The following is a 24,017-nucleotide window of genomic DNA, read 5'->3' on the forward strand; positions in this document are numbered from 1 at the left end:
GATATAAGAACTTAAAGCTGGCCAATATAAATATAAACTATGTTTAGATGATTGTCATGTGATCACTTGCTTGACTCGTGAACATATTACTAAATTTGACTAACTTTGAATCTTTTTATCTTAAAACGTAGTTTGGCTAATTTTGAATCCTTTTTAAATTTTATCTTAAAAACTTAAAATAAACAATTATGTGTCGGTAATTTTTCTATAGAAACAAAAAATATTTAAAAAAATTTGAATTTGGATTAATTGTACAATATTATAATTAAACATTTTAAAAATTGTTTACAAACAGCGTGTCTCCTTGTGAAAGTATACGCGCATCGTAAATATTTTTTGTCTAATGTTATCTAGATTTTTATCTGTTCTTAAATTATACATATATATTCATTCCTTTCAAATACAAAGACGCAAGAAGATATTAAAATGTCATCTTTCAAGTACATACTGATTGTTGATTACTTTACTATAGTTTTAATGTTTTACTATGTCGATAGATAACTTGCAAATATATATATATATATATATATATATATATATATATTATATATGTATATTTCTTTTTTTTTTATTACGAAACACGACATTGATTTCACGCACAATTGTTTTCCGTGAGATATTGGATTAATTAAACTTCTTGAAACATATTTTTTTCTTTTTCTATTGAAAAGATAAAAAAAAGATGAATTTTATAAATTTAATTAAAAAGAACAGATCTACTTATGAGATAACTAACTTTCGACATGATTTCATATAAAAGCATATGGGTTTTTGTTTATGTATCTTAAATTATCTTTTTTTATTAGTATTCAAGCAACAATTATATATTACACTTAAAATGAGTAATAATATAATTCCAACAATAATTAAATTAAAAAAAATTTGTTATACAAATTTTTATATATTAACATTTGATTCCTTTACAATAAATTGATTTGACTTATATTTTGTTTCGGTGGAGTTAAGATTTGGATATCTATGGACGTAAACAAAGTTTGAAAAATTAAACTGTTTCTACAAAATTTTGCAGGTGAACAGACCAATACTATAAAATTATAAAGTTTTAAAATTCTAAATTGCACTACTTAATAATAAAATCTTCGAAATCTTTGGATATTATTCTAATTTCTCCCGAAATTTCTTGCTTGACTAAAATCGGTCTTTTGTTTGCGTAATGTAGAGAGAGACTTGGTAGAGATGTGTGAATAACGTAAATTCGAGTCGAATCGCAGTGGATTTGTTTTCTAAATTGAAAAGTTTGAATTGGTATAGTTAGATCTAACTCTCGAATCGATCATCTATTAATTATTTTAATTATTTCTTTGGCGAAACTACTTTTGTATTAGCGTGTATCAATTCTTGTACCTGATTGTTGGTCTTCAAGTTTTCTATTTTTTAAATTCTCGATTTAATTCAATTTTGAATACGTCATCAAAGATTTGATTCGATCTCACAAATGTTTAATTCGCACAATTCTAGTACTTGGCAATTCGAGATGCTTTCCAAATTATCGTACTTTTTTCATATTTCTACGTAAAAATGGTTTTATTTTGCATGAATTTAAACTTCCCATTTCTGAACATTCGTACACGATTTTCGAAGAAATTTTCGGGAATTAACAATCTAAACTCGCAGTCGTTTGCGGAGGAGAAAGCGTCACGGGTGTTATCGACGAGAGCGATCGTTCGATTGATTGTATCGCCGGAGCGTGTTGTTTGATCAACATATGTCGCAATGATTGTGCCTCCTCTCGAAGGGTCACTATCTGTGCCTTTAGGATCGCGTTCTCGTGTTCCAGCATTGTCGCTCTTAGTGCGATCTGTGAATAAAGAAAACTGTCTATTTTTTCCTTTGGGAAAAAAGGCCAATATTGAATTCAGTCTACCGCTATTATTAACTTGAACCATAAGAGAATTGACAATTCATTAATACTTTGTTAACAGTCAATTAACAATTAGTTACATTGACACTTTTGTTTGATTGGTGAAAAAAAGATAATAATGACATAGCTTGAAATTGCCAATTAAATAAATTAGAGAGAACTTTCATAATTTAGTTAAAATTGTGTCTTTACGTGATCCTCTCTGATTTTGCGAGCATCCCGCGATTTTTTCGCTGCTTGATTATTTCGTTTACGTCTTTCGTAATATTTTTCATCCTTCTGCTCGTCCGGAATAGGTTTCTTCTCGCTTCTAGGTCTTCTGTGGAGAGCGGTTATGCCATTTGTAGTGACGAAATGACGGCTCATAGTACCTATTTTGGTCACCGACGATACAACATACGCATTATTACCGTGTATTATTACAAAATGCAACAATTGATATGATTTGTTAGGAAAAAAAATTGCCCCGGGTGAGGATCGAACTCACGACCTTAAGATTATGAGACTTACGCGCTGCCTACTGCGCTACCGAGGCAGTTGAGATCCTGACTTTAATCAGAGTGTTATAAAGAAAGCACTTCTGTGCAAATGAATGTAAGATTGAGAATAGTTAATTAAAAAGTCAAGTGTTAAATAATAAAATTAAAAAGTTAATAATTTTCATCTAATTACTTTTAAAGCGCAAACGTTAATTATTTTTTTTCTAAGTTGAAACTCAATCAACTATTTAGAAGCAATTGTGAAAAAATATATTTCTATATAAAATGCAATATATTTCTTTGTTATCTTATATAAGATAATATCGTATAAATTTAACAGATAAATAAACTTCACAAATAGAATATTTTTATTTGTCGATTCATAATTGTAATAGTTTTGTTGTAGAATAACTTGATTTCAAAAGATTATGACACTTTAATTTAATATAAATAAAATTAACTTTTAATATAACTTAATTTAATCCTAACACAACTTTTAACTATATAGGTTTTTTAAGTTTTTTAGTGTAACTAAATTAATTGTATAAGCCATTAACTTTATTTTAATTTAGTTTAAGAAAATATTAACATGCTGAAACCTGAATAAATTAGAAATGGGAAGGTTGTGTGAAGCGAGAATCGATTTTTAAAATGAAAAGAGATTAGCTTACCTGTGGAAGGAGTCGAAAAGGATTGCGGCATACTGAGAGATTGCACTAGGGGTGGCATTGTCGCTAGAAAGGGTGGCTGAAGCAGAGTTCCCGGAAGCGAAAACGTCGCCGATAACGAGGAAGATGTTAACGGCGAAGAGGGAGAATCCGCCGGCGCGGAACTAGACAAAATATCCGGCTCGACAAAACTGTAGTCCCGAGACGGATATGCATCGTACCTGCACAGATCTACTAATAAAAACAACAACTTTTTATTGATTAATCATACAAATGGATCGCACATTTAATCGACCGCATCTTATCTCGTATCTTATATTACAAAATAAAAAAGAAATAAATTTCTAAGTAGAAAGGTTTATAAGATTTAGAGACGCTTCCATCGACTGCCCCTGTGGCCTAATGGATAAGGCATCGGTCTCCTAAACCGGGGATTGTGGGTTCGAGTCCCACCAGGGGTACATTAATTTTTTTTGCATTATTTCTAACAATATATTACATATGTATCGTTGGCGTAAAATGTATGTAGAAAAAATCAAAATAGAAATAAAATTTTGTCGACAAAATGTTAATTTTTTTATGTAAAATTATTTTTTTTATTATAATAATAAATATTGTCTAAATATTTTCTTGAATAACGTTATGTTTCATTAATTTCTAGTTTTATTTACAACTTTTCACACAAATAAGTTCTTATGTAGATAAATTGTAATGAACAGTTCGCTTCTCTCCCTCCTTTTTCTCCACGGTTAATTAGCTGCATGTGAAATGCAGTTTGTTCGCTTGGCTTGATCGATGGAAGATTTATTTGACACTTGGATACTTTTCCGCCGGTTCAGAGCTGAAACTTTTACTCCGTCCGGCTAATCACACGACTAGGTGCATGTTACCGGCGATGAAATATCGGGGTCCGAAATGTGATGAAAATGCAACGATTCGTCGTGGTTCGTGCGAAACTGCAAAAACATTAGCATTCGCGCGAATTGCCACAGCTATTAAGTTCGAGTCGTAAAACTCGTTCAAATGTTAACTGGTCGAACGGTAGTTACAACTTTAGGGAAGAAAATATTGATGTAATGGGAAAGCTACGAATATGATGGTCGTTTCCAACTATAGAATGCGCAATCACAAAAATCAGTAGACTTAACAAGATAAATGATTCGTTTTACATCTTTTTTAACTAATATGCAAATAACAAATAATATTACTATCTAATAATAGTATAAAATTCATGGATACTTTTAATTTAAAAAATAATTATTTTTAAATTAAAATTATTTTATTTTACAATAAAAATTATATCATTATTTTATATATTTTATATAAATACCGTAATAAATAAATTAATTAATCGGCTTGTCTCGAGCCTGAATTTATTATTCCAAGATTTATTTTTTCATTGTTAAAATTTAATATAATAAAACTTTTTTATTAATATATATTATTTTAATAATTATAGGTATTAATAAAAAACACGAAAAATAAAATTTGTTAAAAAAAAAAAAACCTCCACCGTGACAATGTTTTCACATTGCCGTGACCAGGATTCGAACCTGGGTTACTACGGCCACAACGTAGGGTCCTAACCACTAGACGATCACGGCTACTGGAGGACTTGGAACAAGGTTGCAAAATATTGAACATTAATAGAGATATCGGTCAACTTGTTCACTTAAGCATAGCAAAAACTAATAAATGATAAATAAAAATTATAATATACGTGCTTAAAAAATTTAGTGTAATATTGGGAGAATATATATTAAGTAAAAATATAAAGTATAAATAAAAAAGCTTAAGTAAGTTATAATTTTTGTTAAGATAAAATTAATTAAAGTTAAAATAAAAATTAATTTTGAGAACCATTATTCATATTAAAATGTTGCAATTTTTTAAAATTATGTTTTACTTTAAATAATAGAATATATATAAATTATCAAATCAATTTAATATTTTATTTATAAATTAAGTTTATAGAATAACAAAAAAAAATTTTTCTTATGAGAATGTATTTTTCTTTTACAAACAAAAATTTTTAACTTAGAGAAAAGTTAGTAAGTTAAAGTTTGTATATTTAAAGAATAACTACTTGAAGTTAAAAATAAAGTTATTTGAAATTAATTAAGTTAAGTTAATTAACTTAGTTAATAATTTATGAAAGATAATTAACTTTATTATTTCAGTTTCAGTCACTATGCAATCTTAAAAAATATAAAAATATATAACATGCAAAGTTAAAATTTAATAAAACACAATATAAAATTATTAATTTTTATTATTTTTAATTATTTTATTATTTAAATTAAAATAAATTGATTTAAAAGATATTCATACGATTCAAGGTAAAATTTTAACTACTCACATAGGATAATAGCAGAAATATAAAGTAAGAAAAATATAATGAGAATTTTTTCAACTTTTCGTGACATAAACGAAAAAAATATTCCATGTTGAGTGCCAAACATTTACAAAGTAATACAAATGAATACAAGACACTTAATTTTTAATTAATTTTAAAATTCTTAAAAACAAAAAAAATGTATGATACTTTTCAAATCATGTTTTTCTTTTTCTTCCCTCCGGTAAAGAAACTTCATGTACAATTTACAAACCTGAGTTTGGAGCGAAGAGGCTGTAACTCCGCAGGAGATGCAGCGCCGAAAATGCACCAGAGACTGCGTTTCCGGTGCACAACGTCCTCGCATGAGAGTGCGAACTCATTTCTCAAAAAATATCTCTCTTAACGCGCGAGATCAAGATAGATTTTATGCATTTTCGAACGATGTGCTTTTAATTATCAAGAAAAGTACAGGCGTTACAATTTAAGTTACAAATAAATAAACTTTAAAATCAGTCAAACCATAAGAGTCGCTTCAGGCATAATTTGTGCCGCAGTTGCCGAAGACAGTTACATCTTTCATGAAATCGAAAGGTTCTGTTCAACGAACGATGCTTGATCACGGCGAGAAAATCTCTTCTCGGCAACATGTACTTGTTTTTCCGTTTTATGATATATATTTCACTATTTATATGCGTGTTTTACATGTTAAACTGTTAAGACATATGAAGATATGAAACAATGTTTGAATAGAAAACTTTGAATTCGACGTTTCATACATTATTGACAATATCTACGCAGAATTTCTTCGGCGACGACTTGCAAGAGAATTTAAACTTTCTTTCACTATTTATATGTGTTTCATACGTATGATTAAAGAATTCTTTCAATGCGAAAATTAGGCGTTCTGCTTATATCCTTCGCGTAGCGACGTTCACATATAAATCACTCATCATGTCTCAATTAAAATTAACAATATTAAGAATTAATCAAAATTACTGCGGTTCCACAAAAAGTCGGACTTTCTCACGACAAAGTTTCTATCTTTCGTAACGAATTCTCTGCTGCGTTCGGTCTAGCAGTTTATCCAGACTATTAGATATTCACCTCATCAAGTGCGATAACGCGCTGTGTCACGTCACGTGTTGCAGCATTGTACGAAGCACACACGGGGGCCACTCGATTCGTTGAAGACGATTAAACACCCCGCCCCCAAGTGCATGCGCATTATCATGCCGCCAGTTGATTCGTTACCGTTGTCGATGCGATCACTGGTCATTGGTCAAGACAAAACACGGGCGCGGATCTTTCTAACGAATCGCAACATGCCTACCTACTCTTCCCCTTCACCGCTCTATCGCTGTATCGTGAAGTTAATCTGCAATCCGCGGCACATAATAGGTCACGTGAGAGTACGATGTGCGAAAGAACGCGCATAGATAATCCGCGGCAAGAGCTCTATATAATGTTCTCGTGCTCTTCAATACTAATGGATATTAATGCGTTACTATTTATTTCGCTGTCACGTCGTTACTACCAGAGAAATTACGTCGAGAGATGATCGAGTCTGTAATTTGTAAAACCTCGTTTTAAATTTATACAAATTTAAAATTTAAATTCTATTTTACCTAATTAATTTATTTTATATAAATCGTAGAGGAGAAATTTTTATATATTGAATAATACTACAGTAAGCAGTAAGCGTGGAACAAGAAAGAAATTATAATTTGTACTATGTTTTTCATCAAATTGCTATAGTATTTATATTATTTATAGTATTCTTTGAAATTTCTTCTCGTGGCCTTATTACTATACATAGTAATTTTTTATATAAAATTTTTTTTCCGTGTAATTAGGTTATAATTTAATCATATACTAAGTAAACGGAAAAAAAGTTAATCTTATTCTTTCAGAATAAACAGATTTAGAAACTGTCAAATTTATTTCGATAAATGTAACACAAGTATTCAAAATTGATTCTACACAGACTATACAGATTTAGCTCGTAATAAAGGTGCGCTGTAGCGTAATATAAAATATTTATTGTCGCAAAAGAATAACGATCAGTACCGCAATTTCAGGTAACCGGAGAGATTTTGATCTTCCAATCATTATGCTTCTATTATCTGCGATTCGTGTGGTTCATCGCTCGACGGAACACGTCGCGGCCTCACAATGACTGATTGTCGGCGCTTATCATACATACACATCTTACACGGCCTCGATCTGTAATTCTTATGACATGCATAATTTTTAAAGTCATTCGTCATTTATTTCTCATCATACTTCGTCGCATTTAATATGAAAAAAGAAGGAGAGAAGAAAAATCGGTTTATCTTAGTCCTAAAGCAGTAAATTTTTTAAGAAGAGAGGAAAAAGCGGATGGTAAAATAAAGGTAAGAAAAAAAGAGGAAGAGAAAATAAAAATATACTAAAAGAATATTGCACGCGTTAATCGACTTCAGAGTTCCGAGAATTACGGATGCATAAAACATCGTAAGTGATAGAAAAAAAATCTTCTGAATTATTTAGCTGTAACTTTGGACTTTCGCAAAAATATGAGGAAAAATCACGAGAGATCGCGCGAGGCCGAAAGTAAGTTTGATCGAATTGGTACGGAAATTCAAGAAACTTTCGCACGCGGATGGGCGGACGAGCGAGGTTAACGCGATTCTTCGGCTCTATTTTCAGAGAAATTACGATCTTCTTCCCTCATCCTTCTGGGAGACCTCGGGCGGCAATGCAGGTGCGAGTCTTACACATGCCAGGCGGAAAGGCACGTTTATACGTTATACACGCTCGCCTCGCAATAGACCCACCATATAGCTACAACGTACGTACGTAGCTTCGTTGCCTTCTAATGTTGCCTCTGGGACAGTCAGCACCTGACACTTTCATGTTACCTACGTACGAATGTTTAATGCGCCGGTAATTATTATGAAGTAAATTAGCTGGTGGCGCGTGCTGTACTAGATCGCTCCTCCCCTCCTCTTCCCTTCCCATCTCATCGTTCTCATTAATGTTGCAACTCGGCTGTCCTGTAATTATTCTCTAGCCCGCGATTAACGGTCAAGAGATCGATTGCTTTACTGCCTCGCGATCGTGTTCTGCGTCCTTTGACCTTCGCGATTATTTCCACGTGTGCGTTTATACTATAGCTTGGTTCGCGTTTATCTATCTTGATATAATGTCGACAAGAATCTACGAAACATCTCAAACTTGCGAAAAAAAAAAAACGCCGCCCCTCTTAGCAGTCTCTGAGTCATGTTTTAGGCTCTCGCGCCGATTGGCCGAATTGCATTTTTTTCTATACGTACGAGCGCTCAAATGTCAAATGGGAGTCGTGTTAATCGGTACGGTAAGGATCAGGGCGATGAGCTATCTCCGTTGTACACCTGCGCGCAACAATGTCATAGACCCCGCATAAATTCAACTCCCAGTACAGCGCACGCACGAGCGGGTTAAATAACGTCATTTAGTATCGTAATATCTAATTTACTGCGGAAGGGAGTGACGAGCCTCGGATGGACACGCCGGAAGGGAAGAGCGAGACGAGGAACCGAGAACCGAGGCCGAGGGCTGGGGCCACGTGGTCGTGATCCCACGGCGCCGCAATTACAGGCGCCTTCGAAACAATCGGTGTGTCCCTCCTGTCCATGTGAGTTCAGCGTGTGCTATGAAGAGAAGAAATTAAACGCACGTTTTCGAGTATCTAACGCCGCGCGTCGCCTCCGTGGAATTTTTCCCTTCCAGGAAATACTCCGAGATCTTTTCGCTTTTTTCTCTTAGAGAAGTCTGAGCTCGAGAGTCTTTTCGGGACGGACTGAAAGGCGTTCGCATTTTTTTTGTTGACAACAAAAAGTTTTTTTTTCTTTTTGTAAAAAAGCCAACCCTTGTAAAAACAGATCGATCGAAAGCATTAATGTTAGGAGCGCGCTTCTTGTCGCCCGTCCGCTCGGATGTGCTCATTACCATTATGTGGCTGGATTTGTTGCCGATAACGGGCCCCGCTTCTGCACCTAGTTCTTGTTCGCGATCGGACCTGGCCGTGCGAATCCGAACATCTGTCAACGACCATCAGGTAACGTGACATCACGTCACGTGATGAGCCAGCAAACTGGCGGACGTACGCCCGAACCCACCCCCCCTACGACCCTGGCGGTAATCGGTCTAATCGAAGTCCCCCGCTCGTGACGTACGTGTAGTACGTATCCTTTGTACATGTATCGAGGATTCGCGCGATTTTTCATTTCGCGTAGGTCGTTTGCCGCACTCAAGTATGCATTCCCTTCTTTAAAGGGACATTAATATTATAATATCTTAAAAGATAGTACACGGAACGAACGATTTTGTTGAAGTGTCTAAAAGTTTAACTGGATACAGATCTGACAATAATTTTATCAGGCCATGAAAATAATTATGTAGAATGTTCTAGCTAATGTGAATGCTTTTTCATTTATAATTTTTTTCTTTTAGGTACATAGATATATTTTCAACTTTATAAAAAATTTAATAAGTTAAAATCTATGTATTTTACAAATAAATAGTTAAAGTTAACAATTAATTTATTTAAAATTAACTAAATTAAATTTAAAGTTTTATTTTTTAACTTTATTATTTAAATTTTAACTTTTTAACTAGTTATTACTCAAATCTAATTGCTAGAATATCAAAACTTGTTTCAGCATTGCTCATCTTGCTTAAACGTTCTTTAAAATTATTTTAATAGTCCAACAAAGGTATTTTCAGATTTATATCCGGCTAAATGTTTAGATTTTGTAACGTCCTATTTATTTTAACGCTTGTATATTGGTATTTCGTGTCAAACACGTTCGCGATAATTTGCCAAAACTTTATGCGAAAATATCATGTGGACTGTTGTGTTAACATTTCGTACCAACGCGGAAGGATTTATAGGCATTTTCTCACGCAAAAATGCGCTTCGTTTTCTCGCACGAAACGAGAAGAAACCGCTTCTCACGCAGTGTAAACGCCATATACGATTGTCGTCATTACACATACATCTCAGGAACAAGACAGGACGGTATCCAAGGTGGTCGCGTGTCTGGCCCCTTAGTCTCGTTCCGCCATTGTTCCCCTCTGCACCTGCAGGGAGCACGGATTCTCCTTTCACCCTCGCATGAAGTCACGTGTATCGTGACGCCCGTTGTTTCACAACTTGGGCAAAGTTATCTCATCAAGTCGTCACGAGGACGCTCCCCTTCCCTCCTTCTTTCCCTCTTTAGCCCACCTGCTCTTCCTCCAAGTCCTGATTAAACTTTTCTTACTTCTGCGGCTCCGGGAGACGGAGAAGGGGGTGGGTATTTAGAATCCAGCGCCCGTAATTCAGCACCGTAGAATTGTTATCAGGACTTAACTAATTAGCGTTGTTTCGGCGGAAAAATTCATCAAAGTGTATGGTACGATTCTCTTAATACTCTTATTACTTGATATTTAAATCTCGAAATGTTATGGAACCAACAAAAATTTGGTTTTGATCATAAAGAAGTCATCCACTTATTTCATAATTATATTTAATCTTATAAAGTTGTAAAAGATTATGAAAAGAAAACATTTAAGAATATATAGAAGATTAATATTATAATACAACAAATTTTAAAAAAAATTTTTTTAACGTTTCTTTCGTTTTTCTCTTGGAAAAAAAAACTACTAGTTGCAATTTCAATCGGAACATCAGCATCGAGTTGATACATGCTTTCGCGCAAATAGACTTCAATGCTCACGTTTAACATGGCAGGCGTGATACTTGCTATCCAAGAAAAAAAAAGACTTATCGGAGTTTAGACAAAAACTGGAGAATGCCATTTTGAGAAGAAATAATTTTCCAGATGAAAGCATGCATCAGCGATGTAATCAAGTGCAGATTGCGGCCGCGAAGAGGTAACTAATAAACGATAGAGAATTCACCTGATTTCTCGAGCGAACGACGTGCTCCAAGCTACAGTTCACAAGAGCGGCACCGGGGGATTTAATCATTTAGACTATTTGCCCCCGGTGGAGCACGCCAGACCATCTACAGCCCTTCGGTTCCCAGGCCGTCGGCAAATTGCGGCGGCTTACCGCGCCGGCACCGGTATTCTTATCCTCCCGCACGTTCGTTCAGGTAATTCTTGGCGGGCCTCGGGTATGTCGTTCTTATCGGAAACGGCGCGAAACAACAAGCAAAATCGCTCACACCACCGCCGTGGCGCGCGGCGTCGTTTCTCCGTTGGCCGAACGAGGAAAAAGTGGAGCGTGGTACCTGTTCAAGCCCGATTTGCCCTTTACTTCTCCTGACTCATGTAAACTTCGTTCGGATAATTTTATTTTTACCGCGAGATCTTTCCCGAGGCATTGATGGTTGTTATCACAAGCCCGAAAGATACAATTCGTAAATCTTTTTGCAAAATATAAGTATTATTAAATGAATATATTGAATAAACGTATAATTTGGTAAAATGGACGATTTTTATAATGCATTACAATTGTACCGGTAATCGCAAAAATAGACACAAGCCAATTTTCTTTAGATAACTTGGAAAATTATTTGCTTCTAAAGTTTTTCTTTCTAATTTATGAAGCCCTAGACATAGTTAGCGGAATAAGGAACAGTTCAATATATTGGATAAACGCGCGCGCGCGAATGTGAAAAATTCTTCACTTGACATATTAAATTATTCTTTATTCGTTATTTTTTATTCTCGATCCCTTATTCTGTTTGTTGTGTTTGGAGCTTAATCGTGGTTTCTGCTAGACTATCTTTCTTTTCTATATAAAATTATAAAAGACAATATTATCTGTATAATAATAAAATATCAGTTAACAATAATAAAATGTTATATTATTACAGGGATCTCTTTTTACTTTCGAATTTTTACTCTCACTCTTTTAGTTCTTCACAAGAGATACAAATAATAGTGCGTCAATATGTGCGGATCAACGGGGAACAAATGGAAAGTTTTTTGAGTTGAAATAAGATGGCAGGGGGGGAAGGGAGAAATTTTCCATGTTATAAAAAACAGTATTAATACATATAATTTTATTATTATCGAATCTATCGTGCTAGTGAACGTGCATCCGTGCTATACACGGAATTTTATATTAGTGATTTGTACACAACAATAAACATATCTAATCTTTAGTTGAGGAAGTCGAGAGGTATATATCAATCCATGTATACAAGATGTGCAAAAACACTTCCGCGTGCAGTTCAGTCACGCGTTCCGCCGACTATTCTCTCTATTAATATTTTACGTATGTGCTTGTTCCAATCACCTACGCCATGTCGACTGCTCCTCCTACTTTTTTCTCTTTACACACCTATTTACGCCCCTTGACCGTAGCACATTCTCGTGGCGTTTCGATTGCAAATTGGTAAATATGGGGATTGCGAGTCTTCATTCTTCAATAAGCAAAAAGATAAAATTTGTTTTTAAAATCCACTTCGAAATTAAGCCATGGGATACATGTAAGATCGTCGCATTGATTTCGATAAGAAATCTTTAATTTCAGCACACGTAATTTATATATTAAAGTATTAGATATTAAATTTATAAAGTGTATCATACATTATACGTATATTGTATTATGTATAGTTTATAATATATAAACATACTATATAGTATAATTGTATATCGAGGAGAAATTTTATTAGTTAGGCGTTATTTAAATGGATATTCTTGTTTTTAGTAAAAGAGAAGGTATTATGGGCTATATAAGAATGATCATTTGTATTATATTCTCCATTATTGAGTGAGGAACTCTAATAAATACTTATGTTCATTTGTAATAGCCTGCCTTTATGTAGTGGCACTAATATGTTAATACACATACAATATACTAACATTTGTTATAAGGCATTATTATTAAGATACATTTTAATATTTAATTATATGCTTCTTCATTCTTTTTAAACTTGAGCATATTATTACATATTTGCATGTATATTTAAGTATATCAACATTTTGTTATTTAATTTTTTATTCGGCTGTACATTTTATGTATACCTATATTTCAATTTTTAATGACATTTTCACTAACCTTTTGAATAAGTTAAATTAATAATAAAATGACTAAACATATGGAAAGAAAGATTAATACGATAGTTGAAAACATTCTTGACGAAGATCAGGAAAACGATTTCGGTGTGACACGAGCTGAAATTTGTCCAGAAGATTGCGAGGACTTAAATAATACTTCTAAAGAAGAAAGCCATGCTCAAAAAGTATCATTTTTCAGTCACGTAATTATTTTAATTAATCTTTTTCATCATTTGAGCATTAACTTTATCTTAAGTCTTTATTAATATGAAAAAACAATTATATCACAAATACAATTTGTTGTATTTGGTTGTACAACGAAGAAGATTTAAGACCCGAATAAAAAAAATTTCTTTCTACACAGACACCGCGGCAATGCAAATGCGGCGTGGAAAACTCATCGAGGTTCTCGTTGCGCGTGATGGAGGCGATGCGCTCGTTGCAGCGCGACGTGGACCAGCCATCTACGTCCAGCGCCGAGGAGATTGCCGATTATATTCGGTCGCATTATCGTTACGACGGTGATCTTTACGCTCAGGTGCGGACCGCGCTGAGACAGGTCTGTTCTCAAGGGTTAGTTTCTGGTGTCGCTTTGTCGCAAAATTAGACAGGCGGTATCAGATGAAAGGCATTTCTCGCAAGCAAAGTCATGTGCATACTTGTACAATTCTTATGCACCAATTTATTTTTCTTTAATTTTTATCCTTTTTTTTAACAACACACACACAATATCGTTATATTTTGCAATATACTTTAGAACAATGTATGAAAATATTTGAAAGAATTCTAGGGCGAACAAATAACGATATTTCTATCTTTATCTTGGATATAGAAAGACGCAATCATGATTTGTTCAAGGTAACAGTTCTACTTGCGCGACTTATCTCGTTTCCAAGTTATACATCTATCGACCGATATTTCGATGCTAATTGGACAAAGATTGCTTAAAGCTTGCTGCTTAAATCATCCCGAAAAAACATATAGTAATAAAAATATGAAATGAATAAAAAACGAGTGATATAGACAAAAATTTAATAAGTCACAGCTTGTGCGTGCTAACAATGTTTTAAGAAATCAGATACAATTAATGTTAATTTTTAATCAATAATGTAGCTAATAATTACTTAATATATATAATTATATCAGCTAGAAATATTAAATTAATAGAAAATATTCAGTTAATTCGCATTCTATGGCTACAAGAGTTCTATGATGTTAAGACACTTTAATGATATTAAGATAAAAGCAAACGCTCTGAGTAAATCCGACATTTTTTCTCTTTTCCTTTAATATATATTCTAATAGATAACACACACTCTTCTTTAGTTTTAATAATCTATTAACAAATTAAAAATACAAATATTTCTTGCCTTGTCTAAAATTTCCATTTTCTTCACTTAATTTTCTTAAAAAGACTTTGCTGTTTACTCACAAGTTAATAACACCGACGGCGTTGTAAACAGATTTGTCATGGAATTATTGAGCAACGAGTATCACTTGGTCGGCCCCATTGCTAGCCAGACGAAACGGAATGGCTGTTCCTTGGATTGTACTGGTCGCACGATAGACGACACGTCGAGAAGACGAAAAATCGTCAACGATCAAAAAAACGGTGCACGATTTCCCAAAAGTCGCCAAGGTCCAAGAATGCCGCGTGCAGAATTTTTTAGGACTTCCATTATCGATCGCCCTGAGGATTTGGAACCGGTTTTTCATTCGACCGACATAGTCGACGAAAGGGATAACGCGGACCATCGCGACACTATCGGGATGGAACGTGACGCTTACGCAGAATCGATCCCCGGACCTTTCAGAGAATTCTCAAGGGCTCCTTCGCCAGTTCCAGCCAGAAATATGAAGAAAGCGCGAATTGAAGATCGAGGAGCGCAACCCGCGAACGAGAAAGATGATAATGATATCACGATGGAGGAGGATGTGGACTGTACTTGTGCGAGTATTCGACCTCTCGATCGTCCTCGTGCTGTCAGGAATCAGCGGAACGGACGTCGTCGTAATGACGCCGAAGAAGACGAAGAAGACGTAAGGGAAAGAATGGAAGAAGAGAACGAAGACGCGGAAGAAGATAGCGCATACGAAGAACTGAGGGCGCGAGTTCCTCGCAGAACTGCGACGCGCGAACGAGAATTGAAAAGGTGGATCCGACGATGTCGTCGCGAATGCGAACGACGTGGACGGAGAAGGCGATAACGCAAATAAAAAATTCTGGAAAGTCAACTAAATATATGCTTAAGAATATCAATCTGGTTATTATTTTCTTAACTTGATAATTAACTTTCATAATTTAAAACAATAAATAAAATTAATATAAATTTGCGATTCTAATAGGATTCTATTTTTCTCTAAATTCTTAAATTTAAAATAAAAAAAATATTATGTACACTTCTTTACCTAATTTAAAAGAACTTTGCATCCTTGGTTGAATAAAATGATTTTTTGTCATTTAAAATACGCTCATATTAAATTTTAAATTAAAATTTACAGAAATAAAATATAATATAATATATCTTTTCTAATGCCGGTTTTATTACTTACATTTTTATATTATTTAATTATTTTTATTTAAATAATTTAATTATAAAATTATAAGAAATATCAGTGTAAAAATTGCAAACCATTGTTACATTATTCTTTTGACGATTGAATTTGTGATCAAGTTTGTCAATTCTAAATAGAATAGTCAGTGTCGCTAGTCGCGATATTTAATGAATCTTCATTGGCCTCTCTTGTATTTTTCGACAAAAACATTCCCAACTTTCGGGAAACGCGTAACTCATTCTTTCGTCGATCAATCGGGATTAACAATCCGGATTGTAAACCATACAAAAGCGCTTTTCGCAATTCCCGCGCATAGAATTTCGCGCGTCTTCGCCCTGAACAAAAGGAATCAATGCACGTTATAACAATCCACGTTTATAAAAATTACGCTTGTAATCTTTAAACGTCCCAAACTAGCTTCCCTTTAATAAATAAATATTTGACATTTTTAATAGCTATTAAACTGTTAAAATATATTTAGAAACAAAGACAAATAATTAATGAAATAAAAAATTTTTTAGATAAAAAGCGCCCGTGGCATCGAAGACCATAGATAAATGAAACGCTACTAATAATAATTAACTCTATTCATTTATACATTTATCTCTTTTTTTCTTCATCCTGGAAAACTTTGGAAGATTATACTTTACAAATCTATAGTTCTTTGATCGGTCGAGCTAGATTCGATCTCTAAGCATCTTTAAGTGAATTTGTGTGTACCATAACGGACAGCTCTCGTATAATCGGCAATACATTCTCTCGACGAATTTGAAGACACTCTCTTAGCAAGTATATTTTTATCCGCGCGTAATCGAGACCACTTGCTACTGTTATCGAAAATTCCTTTGTCGAGATTTGTACGAATTGTCGCTACGTCACGTCCATGAACGTCTTTCTTCCTCGCGTGTTGTTTATTGAATTTGTTACACGCGCAGTTTCGCTGCCTCCATTTCATGTTCTTGTCAGCGCATTTACTCAAATATGCGTACACCAAATCAAATACCGTCGACTCCTCAATGTCCTGCTGGGGAAAATGCTCTTCGTTGTGTCGCGCCAAGACAGCTGACTTTCTTAGTCGAGAATAACGCAAATTACAATGAATAAAGTTATTTCTTGCCTTCTAACTCTATGCGTTATTTTATTTCACAATTGTTTAATGCCGTGGCACAATTATCGACACGACTGGTCGGTTGGCGCGAATTTTGTAAAAAAGAAACAAATAAGAAGTCTTTTGATCAATCTAATATTTTCATGTTAGAAAAATTGGTGTGCAACTTAACCTGTGTACATGATCGGGCGCAGCGTAATATCGGCGCACGTTTCTTGGACTACACAATTTTCGATCTTTCGTCATAATAAACCGACAGAATATGTACGATCGTTATAAAATTAGGAATTAATCTATTCGTAAAACCTGTGTAGAAGAAAGACCAAAATTTAACGGTTTAACCAAGGGTAACGGTTTAAGTGAAATTGTGGAATAGTATTTTATTTTATTTTGTTTTTTATATAGTCGGTTCATATAACGCAGCGTAATTGCTAATTGCCATAAATAATGTTTCGCCATTACCCAGACATCACATAATAGTAATAATAAATATTTATTTCAATGCGCGAATATTATAGAATGAAAAAGAAGAAAATAAAAACATAAAAAATTATGAAAACCAATAGGTTTTATATTTTATTCACTTGAGTTGTGTTTTATCACCATCGATAAAAGAGAATCTTTGCATACAACGCCAATGCGTGAAATTTACTACGGCCGGTAAAGAAGTAAAGAAAGAACGTTATCGTTTGTCGGTAAAACAAAGTGCATTTCCGTTCGCAAGTACAAGCAAATTCCTCTCAAAGCGTTGCAGTCGTTGTGTTAGTTTACATCATGGTTGCCTTAGGATCCTATGTAACTGTCAACGCCGATCAATTAGCGGTATAATGTCCAATAAAGTGAGTGTCTCGATAATTTTTAACATATTAATCGGATTGTGTAATGACGTGTCGCGTATTGCATTCTATTGCGGAGATGCAAGCCTGCGAATTTCACTCTTTTTCGATTCGCATTAGTTAATCGCGTAAATTTGACATTTGACACGTCAAGGGTCTACTTCACCTACACGTCAACCTCGAAACTATTGACATTTTTCTACGTAAAGAACGTTATGATGATAATGCACAAAAGAGAAAAAGAAAGTATCGATTTCGTATAATTCATTGTCATTAATATAAAAAGATTTTGTTATGCGCATTCTTTATTAATTATGAAAAACAGTTTTGTATTATTTTTATTTATAAGTTTCAACGACGTAAAATCCAGACTCTAGAAATTCGAACGTTGCTTGTAATTTATTTCATACTCTAAAAATGCACAAGTAAAGTAATCTCATATGACAATGCCTGATATTAATGAAATTTTTCCTTTCAAAATGATGCCTAATTAATTTCATTAATTTTATTTAATTTACCAGTTGTTTATTAGTTATTGTATTAGTTATTGTTCTTTAATATACTAGTTAAATATTTATTAGTAGTACAATAATTAGATTATTATGTTGTCAGATATGTGATATTTATTACAACATTACAAAATTATATTTTGACAGACTATTTATCTTAATTTAATTTTATTAAGTATGTATAAATTTTATATTGCATCAATAATAATTTCTCTCTTTTCCCCCCTCTCTTTCCCTTTTTAGGGAGCAACTAAAAAAACTACACCTAAAGATGAACTCAAGACACGAGTGCGATTGAAACCAAAAACATCATCCAGTAATGAAGGCAATGTGGAAATGTTGAAAAAATTAAATTCTAATTTTTCAAGGAAGTTTCAAACTGTCGAGCATAAAGGAGATGGAGATAGAGGATCTAAATTATTACAGAATACCCTAACAAGAACACAATTGACTAAAAATATTACCAAGTCGTCCATCAGACCTTCTCAAGTTAAAACCGTGAAACAAGTATCTTCAACATCAAAATCTAGCTCGCTTAATACTTCATCCAATTATTTATTAACGAAAAACAGTACAACATCAAAAATAAGACCCGAAAATGCTACTAAGTTGAGCGATGATAGTATAGTCAAGAAGAGAAAATCTAGAGAACAAGTAGGATATTCAGAGAAGAGAGGTCAGAGTACAATATATAAACCAAAAACAAACGTGAGCAAGCTCAATACTAAATCTTCCGAAAAGATTACATGTCGAACGTCAAAAGATGAGGAAAAATCGCAAAATCCTCCTGTATCTGATCAAACTAAGCCACGAATATCATCTTCTGAACGTAGGAAATCCAGAACACTAAGTCCAAGCGAGATAAGAATGTTGCACAGTGCTGTAAACAGACTAAATGTTGAGGAGAAAACAGAGCAGAAAAAGAACATGGTAACAGTCGGTCCTGATATGCAAGCCGATTCGGATGACGCGAATTATGATTACGAAGACGATTTTGAAGTAAGAAAGTAAAAGAAGGGAAAGGACAATGAGTAAAATGGGCCTCAATTTTGACCCCCAGAGTGGCAAATAAAAGTAGTATGTTATTTCTGAGCTGCATGCTATTTTTATTTACCACTCTAAGGGCCAAAATCACTTTGAGATCCATCGTTCTTTAAATAAAGATACACTTATACTACAATTATGCTATTTTGTATCGTTTTTTAGGATTACGAGTCGGACTTTCAAGAATGCACTGACAGTGATACTCCTTCAATTAGCGAAAAATCAGATAGCAGTGGAAGCAATTCTCACTTAGAACCTATCGAATTACACACCCGAGAGAAGGTATCACTCGTTTAACGCTTATTTTACATGTCGAGATGTATATTTTCACAAAAACGACTTTCTTGCAGAGAAATACAGAACAGGTAAAGGTCGAAGAGGAACGTATGCTTGATTCGGGACATTACGATCTCACAGAAGCAAAAAAACGAGCAGCGCGAGTAGAATCTATGCTTTTAACACAAACCAACACACCGCCATTACCTGAATTAAGAGAACCGGTTGGCAAAACGTTTAGGTTTGTGATAACTAAGATCAAGTATCAGGAAGAATAAATGGATATTTGCTTGCAGACTTATTGTTACTCGTTTTTTATCATATATGATTGTTATGCTTTTCTAATTGGCATCCTTTGATCTCTAAAGCATTTTGTTTTAAAAAGAATAAAGTAAATTACGTGGATAAAATTTAATGTGTTTGTACTTATTTGAAACAGCGACGACAGACCGGCGGAAAATAAATCTTTGCCATTGTCTACCGATGAGGGCTTTGAGGATGATCGCTCGGGGGACTTTACTAGATCTCCGCCACTGTCGCAAATACCATTAATTGATTTTCGTAAATCAAAAGAAAATCGACATGAAGAGGTAATCCACCCTTCTACAAGAATATATTATAGTGTTAAATACATTGTTAAATATTTAAATCGATATCTTTTGCAGAACGCTTTACGAAAGCCTCGAAACAGAGGCGAAGAATTGTTGGAAATGATAAAACTGGACTTTATGGAATGGTCATTATTAGAATGCAATCCTATACCCTATGATGAATTTATAAAAAATTACGGAAAATTAAATACACAACAAGTATGTAACGTGGTAAATTATAGCGCGATCGACTGTTCATTGTATAAAGTATTTTATAGGTTTTTACTCAAACTGGCGACGATAATATAGACATTGAGATACAAACGGATGAGGTATCCTGTAAAAACAAATGGACACAGTTTCCCATAACTTGCAGAAAAGAGCTGCGTGATAAACAAGATATAAACTTATTTAAAATGGTAATAGTTTATGTATGCCTATGCAATATCCAAATATTAAGAAATAGCATTACTTCTGATGTTACCATAGGTTTGTTTCTTGGTAGCTGTACTGCTGTACTGGTGCAATAAGTTAGAATGAGAAAAAAAATATTTGTCTCATTCTAACTTATTGCACCAGTGCAGCAGTGCAACGACGAAGAACAGGCCTCATGTCATTATCGTTACTTAAAGCGTTTTCGATTGCAATGGTTTTAAACCGACAGTGTTCTATTTGAGTTTTAGCATGTGATATCATTAATCCACTCGAAAATGCTTTGAGTAATACTAATGGTAATGGAAACACGTTATTTTTATGCAGTAATATTCTAATTCTAGAAACGTCGATAAATGTAATTCTGAACTTTTTAAAAAATTTGTAGGAACAAGTTGGTGTTGGAAGTGATTTAGATGAAATAAACGATATAAATTTTTTGCCACCGCCGTCGTATGATATATTGCAGTTAAACGAGTTTCTTAATTGCGCGGGCGCAGTTGTGTTGTCGTTGCTGGAAGAAAAAGAACACGGTGGTACCGTTTTTCAAAACGACGTAGGTGAATTATCGTTCAGTGACGGTTTCGTGGAGCTCTCTGTGAATACAGTAACATTCTTAGCTACCAGACCGGTTAAGATTGTACATTATTCGAGTGTCTTGAACAAAGTTTTGCTCACTATACATGCTTCTGTGGAAGAGGTACGTGACAGCTATACTATTTAATTGGAATGTTTACCGGGAAAACCTGTAATTTTCTTTTAGGGAATTTTTTTACAAAATTTTAGTAAACATTCTGTTAATTTAGGTCGAAATAAAGCGTAATTATAATTTGTTACATTAAACAGGAAATAGAAACCATCAGCAAACAGGATTATATCACTGATTGTTGCATCGGATGCGTTTGGAATATTTGCGAACCCTCGATGCCAAAAAAATTATTCTACTCACAATGTCCTATTACCGCTTGTTGTTTTCACTTAACAAATTGCAATATAATATTCGCCGGACTTGAAGATGGGTATGCAATTTGAATTTAAAATTTCTTTAAAACTTTTGCGATTTTTACACTAATTTAAAAATGTAATATTGAAACTAGATCATTAAGTTTATGGGATCTAAAAGAAGACGAAATGTGGCATCAGAAAATTACTGATAAAGCTAACGAGTTAGATTGGGTGATTAGAACGCCTACTTACACGACAACGGCGGAGCTGGATGCACATATGTCGCAAGTTATTACAATACGTGTGGTGTCTAAGATTGAAACTGCCTTCGCTAAAGAAAGAAGCAACAAGTTTGTCCCTATTCAGGTTGCGATTATTACATTATTAACATTGACCTATTAAAATATAATTTTACCTACATCTTTTAATCTTTAAATTTGACAGATATGTAGTTTAGACGAGGATGGTTGCCTTATAATATGGAGTATTGTGCATAACATGGGTATAAATATCGATGACTTGGGACTCTCTCACTGGGGTGACATAAGACTCATAAAAAATCAGAAAATGTTTCTAATGAAAAAAGATGTTGAAACGTAAATACAATAGATTTAAGTGATTTTTTGTGGAAAGCATGATATATAGTCTGAGAATCCCTCCTAATTGTTCGTTTTCTTTTAGAATGAACATGTTTGTCGATATGCATGTAGACAGTGCGAATACAAATAACATTTATATCGCGACTAACAGTACTAATATCTTACATGCTACTTATATCAGTAATAGAACTAATCCACTAACATACAAACCAGCTGAGATAAGTTAGTGAAAATAGTCTTATCACTTCGATGTATGTATTAAACGTAATAATGTTTCAAAATTTTAATTATTTCAATTAAATATTACAGGTGAATGCGGTACGTCAACTTGCATTGAAGTTTGTCCTTTCGGTCAATCTTTTTTCTGGGTAAGATTTTTTTGGAGCTTTAAAATTTTATTTTATTATTTATTTAATTTTTATGTTCATTAGGTTGGCTGTAATGATGGAACGATTCGACTTCATTATTTAAATGTGGAGAGACCTATCGTGCAACTGAAAAACGAACAGTATATGGATGAGATTAAAGCCTTGCAATGGTCGAAAACAAAACCATTGACTGTATTTGCTTTGGACAACAAATCTCGGTAAGAACTTCTCATAAAATAAACAAAATTTCAAATGAAAATGGCGCAATAACGAAATTATTAATTTAACAGAGTTCATGTGTGGGATTTAAGTAAGAGTGATATCTGTCCTACGTATACATTCTCTATGAGAAAGTGGGGAAAGATAAGTAGCATGCAACTGTCCCCTTGCATAACAGATCAAGATATGACGAATCAATATCTAGTGAGTTTAAAAAGTTGAATATAATTTTAAGGCTCAAAAGAGATTTTTATACGTTATAAATTTCAAAATATCTTTTTTTAGGCTGTTGGTATGGAATCTGGCTATGTGGAAGTGCACAAGTTGAAAAAAGGCTTTTACAATTCAAAGAACGAGGAATTTTTGCAAGAACTGGACATATTTTCGCGATACGTTTCAGTATCTTAAGTAAAAATAGATTGTCAACAAAAAGAATTGCATAGACACTAATAGTTTTCCAAGAATTACAATTGTTATTTTGAGGAATTTGAAAAATTTACATAGGTATAGAAAGATTTACAGATTTTATATTTTTTGTGTATACATGCACTTACAATTATTACAATACATAATTGAGATACTAGTCATAGGAAATAATACTTAAAAACGAGTTAAAATTCATGCACTTATTGATAAGGGATATAAGTTTTATATTATCCTGAAATTATAACTCATAAGATTTTTGCAAAATAACAGTGATAATCTTTGATAACTTTGAATAATATTGGATTTTTTAAATGTACAATCTAGTTGTTACAAATACATCTAAGTTGTTAAAATTTTATATACTTTACGCGCTAAGTATAATTAGAGAGGGTCATCGTTTTAGGTGTTTTCATCCATCAGTGCCTCTATGTGTACAAAATGTGCACATTGAACTATGTAGTCAAATCTATGAATCCCGTAGGTAATGCGCATGACTTTTTGGGTCTCTTCTATAGACCTGTTTTTTGTCGCTGCATTGCTGCACTGGTGCAATAAGTTAGAATAAGACAAATATATTTTTTCTCATTCTAACTTGTTGCACCAGTACAGCAGTGCAGCGACAAAGAACAGGCCTTATGTTATGTCCACGTTTATTTAGTTCTGTTTCATGCTATACCCGTAAATTTTATAATTATATGCATTCATA

The 24,017-nt window shown here is 33.6% G+C and overlaps 3 protein-coding genes and 3 non-coding genes across 7 annotated transcripts; 2 read left to right on the plus strand and 4 right to left on the minus strand.

Moving 5' to 3' along the window:
* Positions 1-570: 570 nt before the first annotated feature.
* Positions 571-7,115, minus strand: LOC105841133 (cell death specification protein 2). Its single transcript, XM_012688263.3, has 4 exons — positions 5,639-7,115; positions 3,033-3,260; positions 2,075-2,253; positions 571-1,819 (listed from the first exon to the last, which is right to left on the minus strand). The coding sequence occupies exons 1-4, from the start codon at positions 5,745-5,747 to the stop codon at positions 1,616-1,618; spliced, it is 720 nt and encodes a 239-aa protein (XP_012543717.1). The 5' UTR covers positions 5,748-7,115; the 3' UTR covers positions 571-1,615.
* On the minus strand, positions 2,345-2,417 carry Trnam-cau. Its single transcript has one exon. It is a non-coding gene; the product is annotated as a tRNA-Met (tRNA).
* Positions 3,418-3,490, plus strand: Trnar-ccu. Its single transcript has one exon. It is a non-coding gene; the product is annotated as a tRNA-Arg (tRNA).
* On the minus strand, positions 4,562-4,633 carry Trnah-gug. Its single transcript has one exon. It is a non-coding gene; the product is annotated as a tRNA-His (tRNA).
* An 8,853-nt stretch (positions 7,116-15,968) lies between the features above and the next one.
* Positions 15,969-17,608, minus strand: LOC118648909. Its single transcript, XM_036295483.1, has 3 exons — positions 17,240-17,608; positions 16,680-17,029; positions 15,969-16,294 (listed from the first exon to the last, which is right to left on the minus strand). Exons 1-3 carry the CDS (start codon positions 17,311-17,313, stop codon positions 16,089-16,091), a joined length of 630 nt encoding a protein of 209 aa, XP_036151376.1. The 5' UTR covers positions 17,314-17,608; the 3' UTR covers positions 15,969-16,088.
* A 201-nt stretch (positions 17,609-17,809) lies between these two features.
* On the plus strand, positions 17,810-23,669 carry LOC105841132 (WD repeat-containing protein 60). 2 transcript variants are annotated; one of them, XM_012688262.3, is made up of 16 exons: positions 17,810-17,906; positions 18,656-19,411; positions 19,619-19,738; positions 19,807-19,973; positions 20,172-20,322; positions 20,398-20,541; positions 20,601-20,741; positions 21,143-21,454; positions 21,601-21,773; positions 21,852-22,065; positions 22,144-22,295; positions 22,381-22,520; positions 22,608-22,666; positions 22,730-22,884; positions 22,957-23,089; positions 23,171-23,311. In XM_012688262.3, exons 1-16 carry the CDS (start codon positions 17,895-17,897, stop codon positions 23,291-23,293), a joined length of 2,952 nt encoding a protein of 983 aa, XP_012543716.1. In that variant the 5' UTR covers positions 17,810-17,894; the 3' UTR covers positions 23,294-23,311. The 2 variants fall into 2 exon arrangements, with proteins under 2 accessions (XP_012543716.1, XP_036151371.1); XM_036295478.1 differs by lacking the exon at positions 17,810-17,906 and adding an exon at positions 17,913-18,145 and having other exon boundaries at positions 23,171-23,669.
* Positions 23,670-24,017: the final 348 nt, after the last annotated feature.

Source organism: Monomorium pharaonis, chromosome 1, assembly GCF_013373865.1.
Source record: "Monomorium pharaonis isolate MP-MQ-018 chromosome 1, ASM1337386v2, whole genome shotgun sequence".
NCBI lineage: Eukaryota > Metazoa > Arthropoda > Insecta > Hymenoptera > Formicidae > Monomorium > Monomorium pharaonis.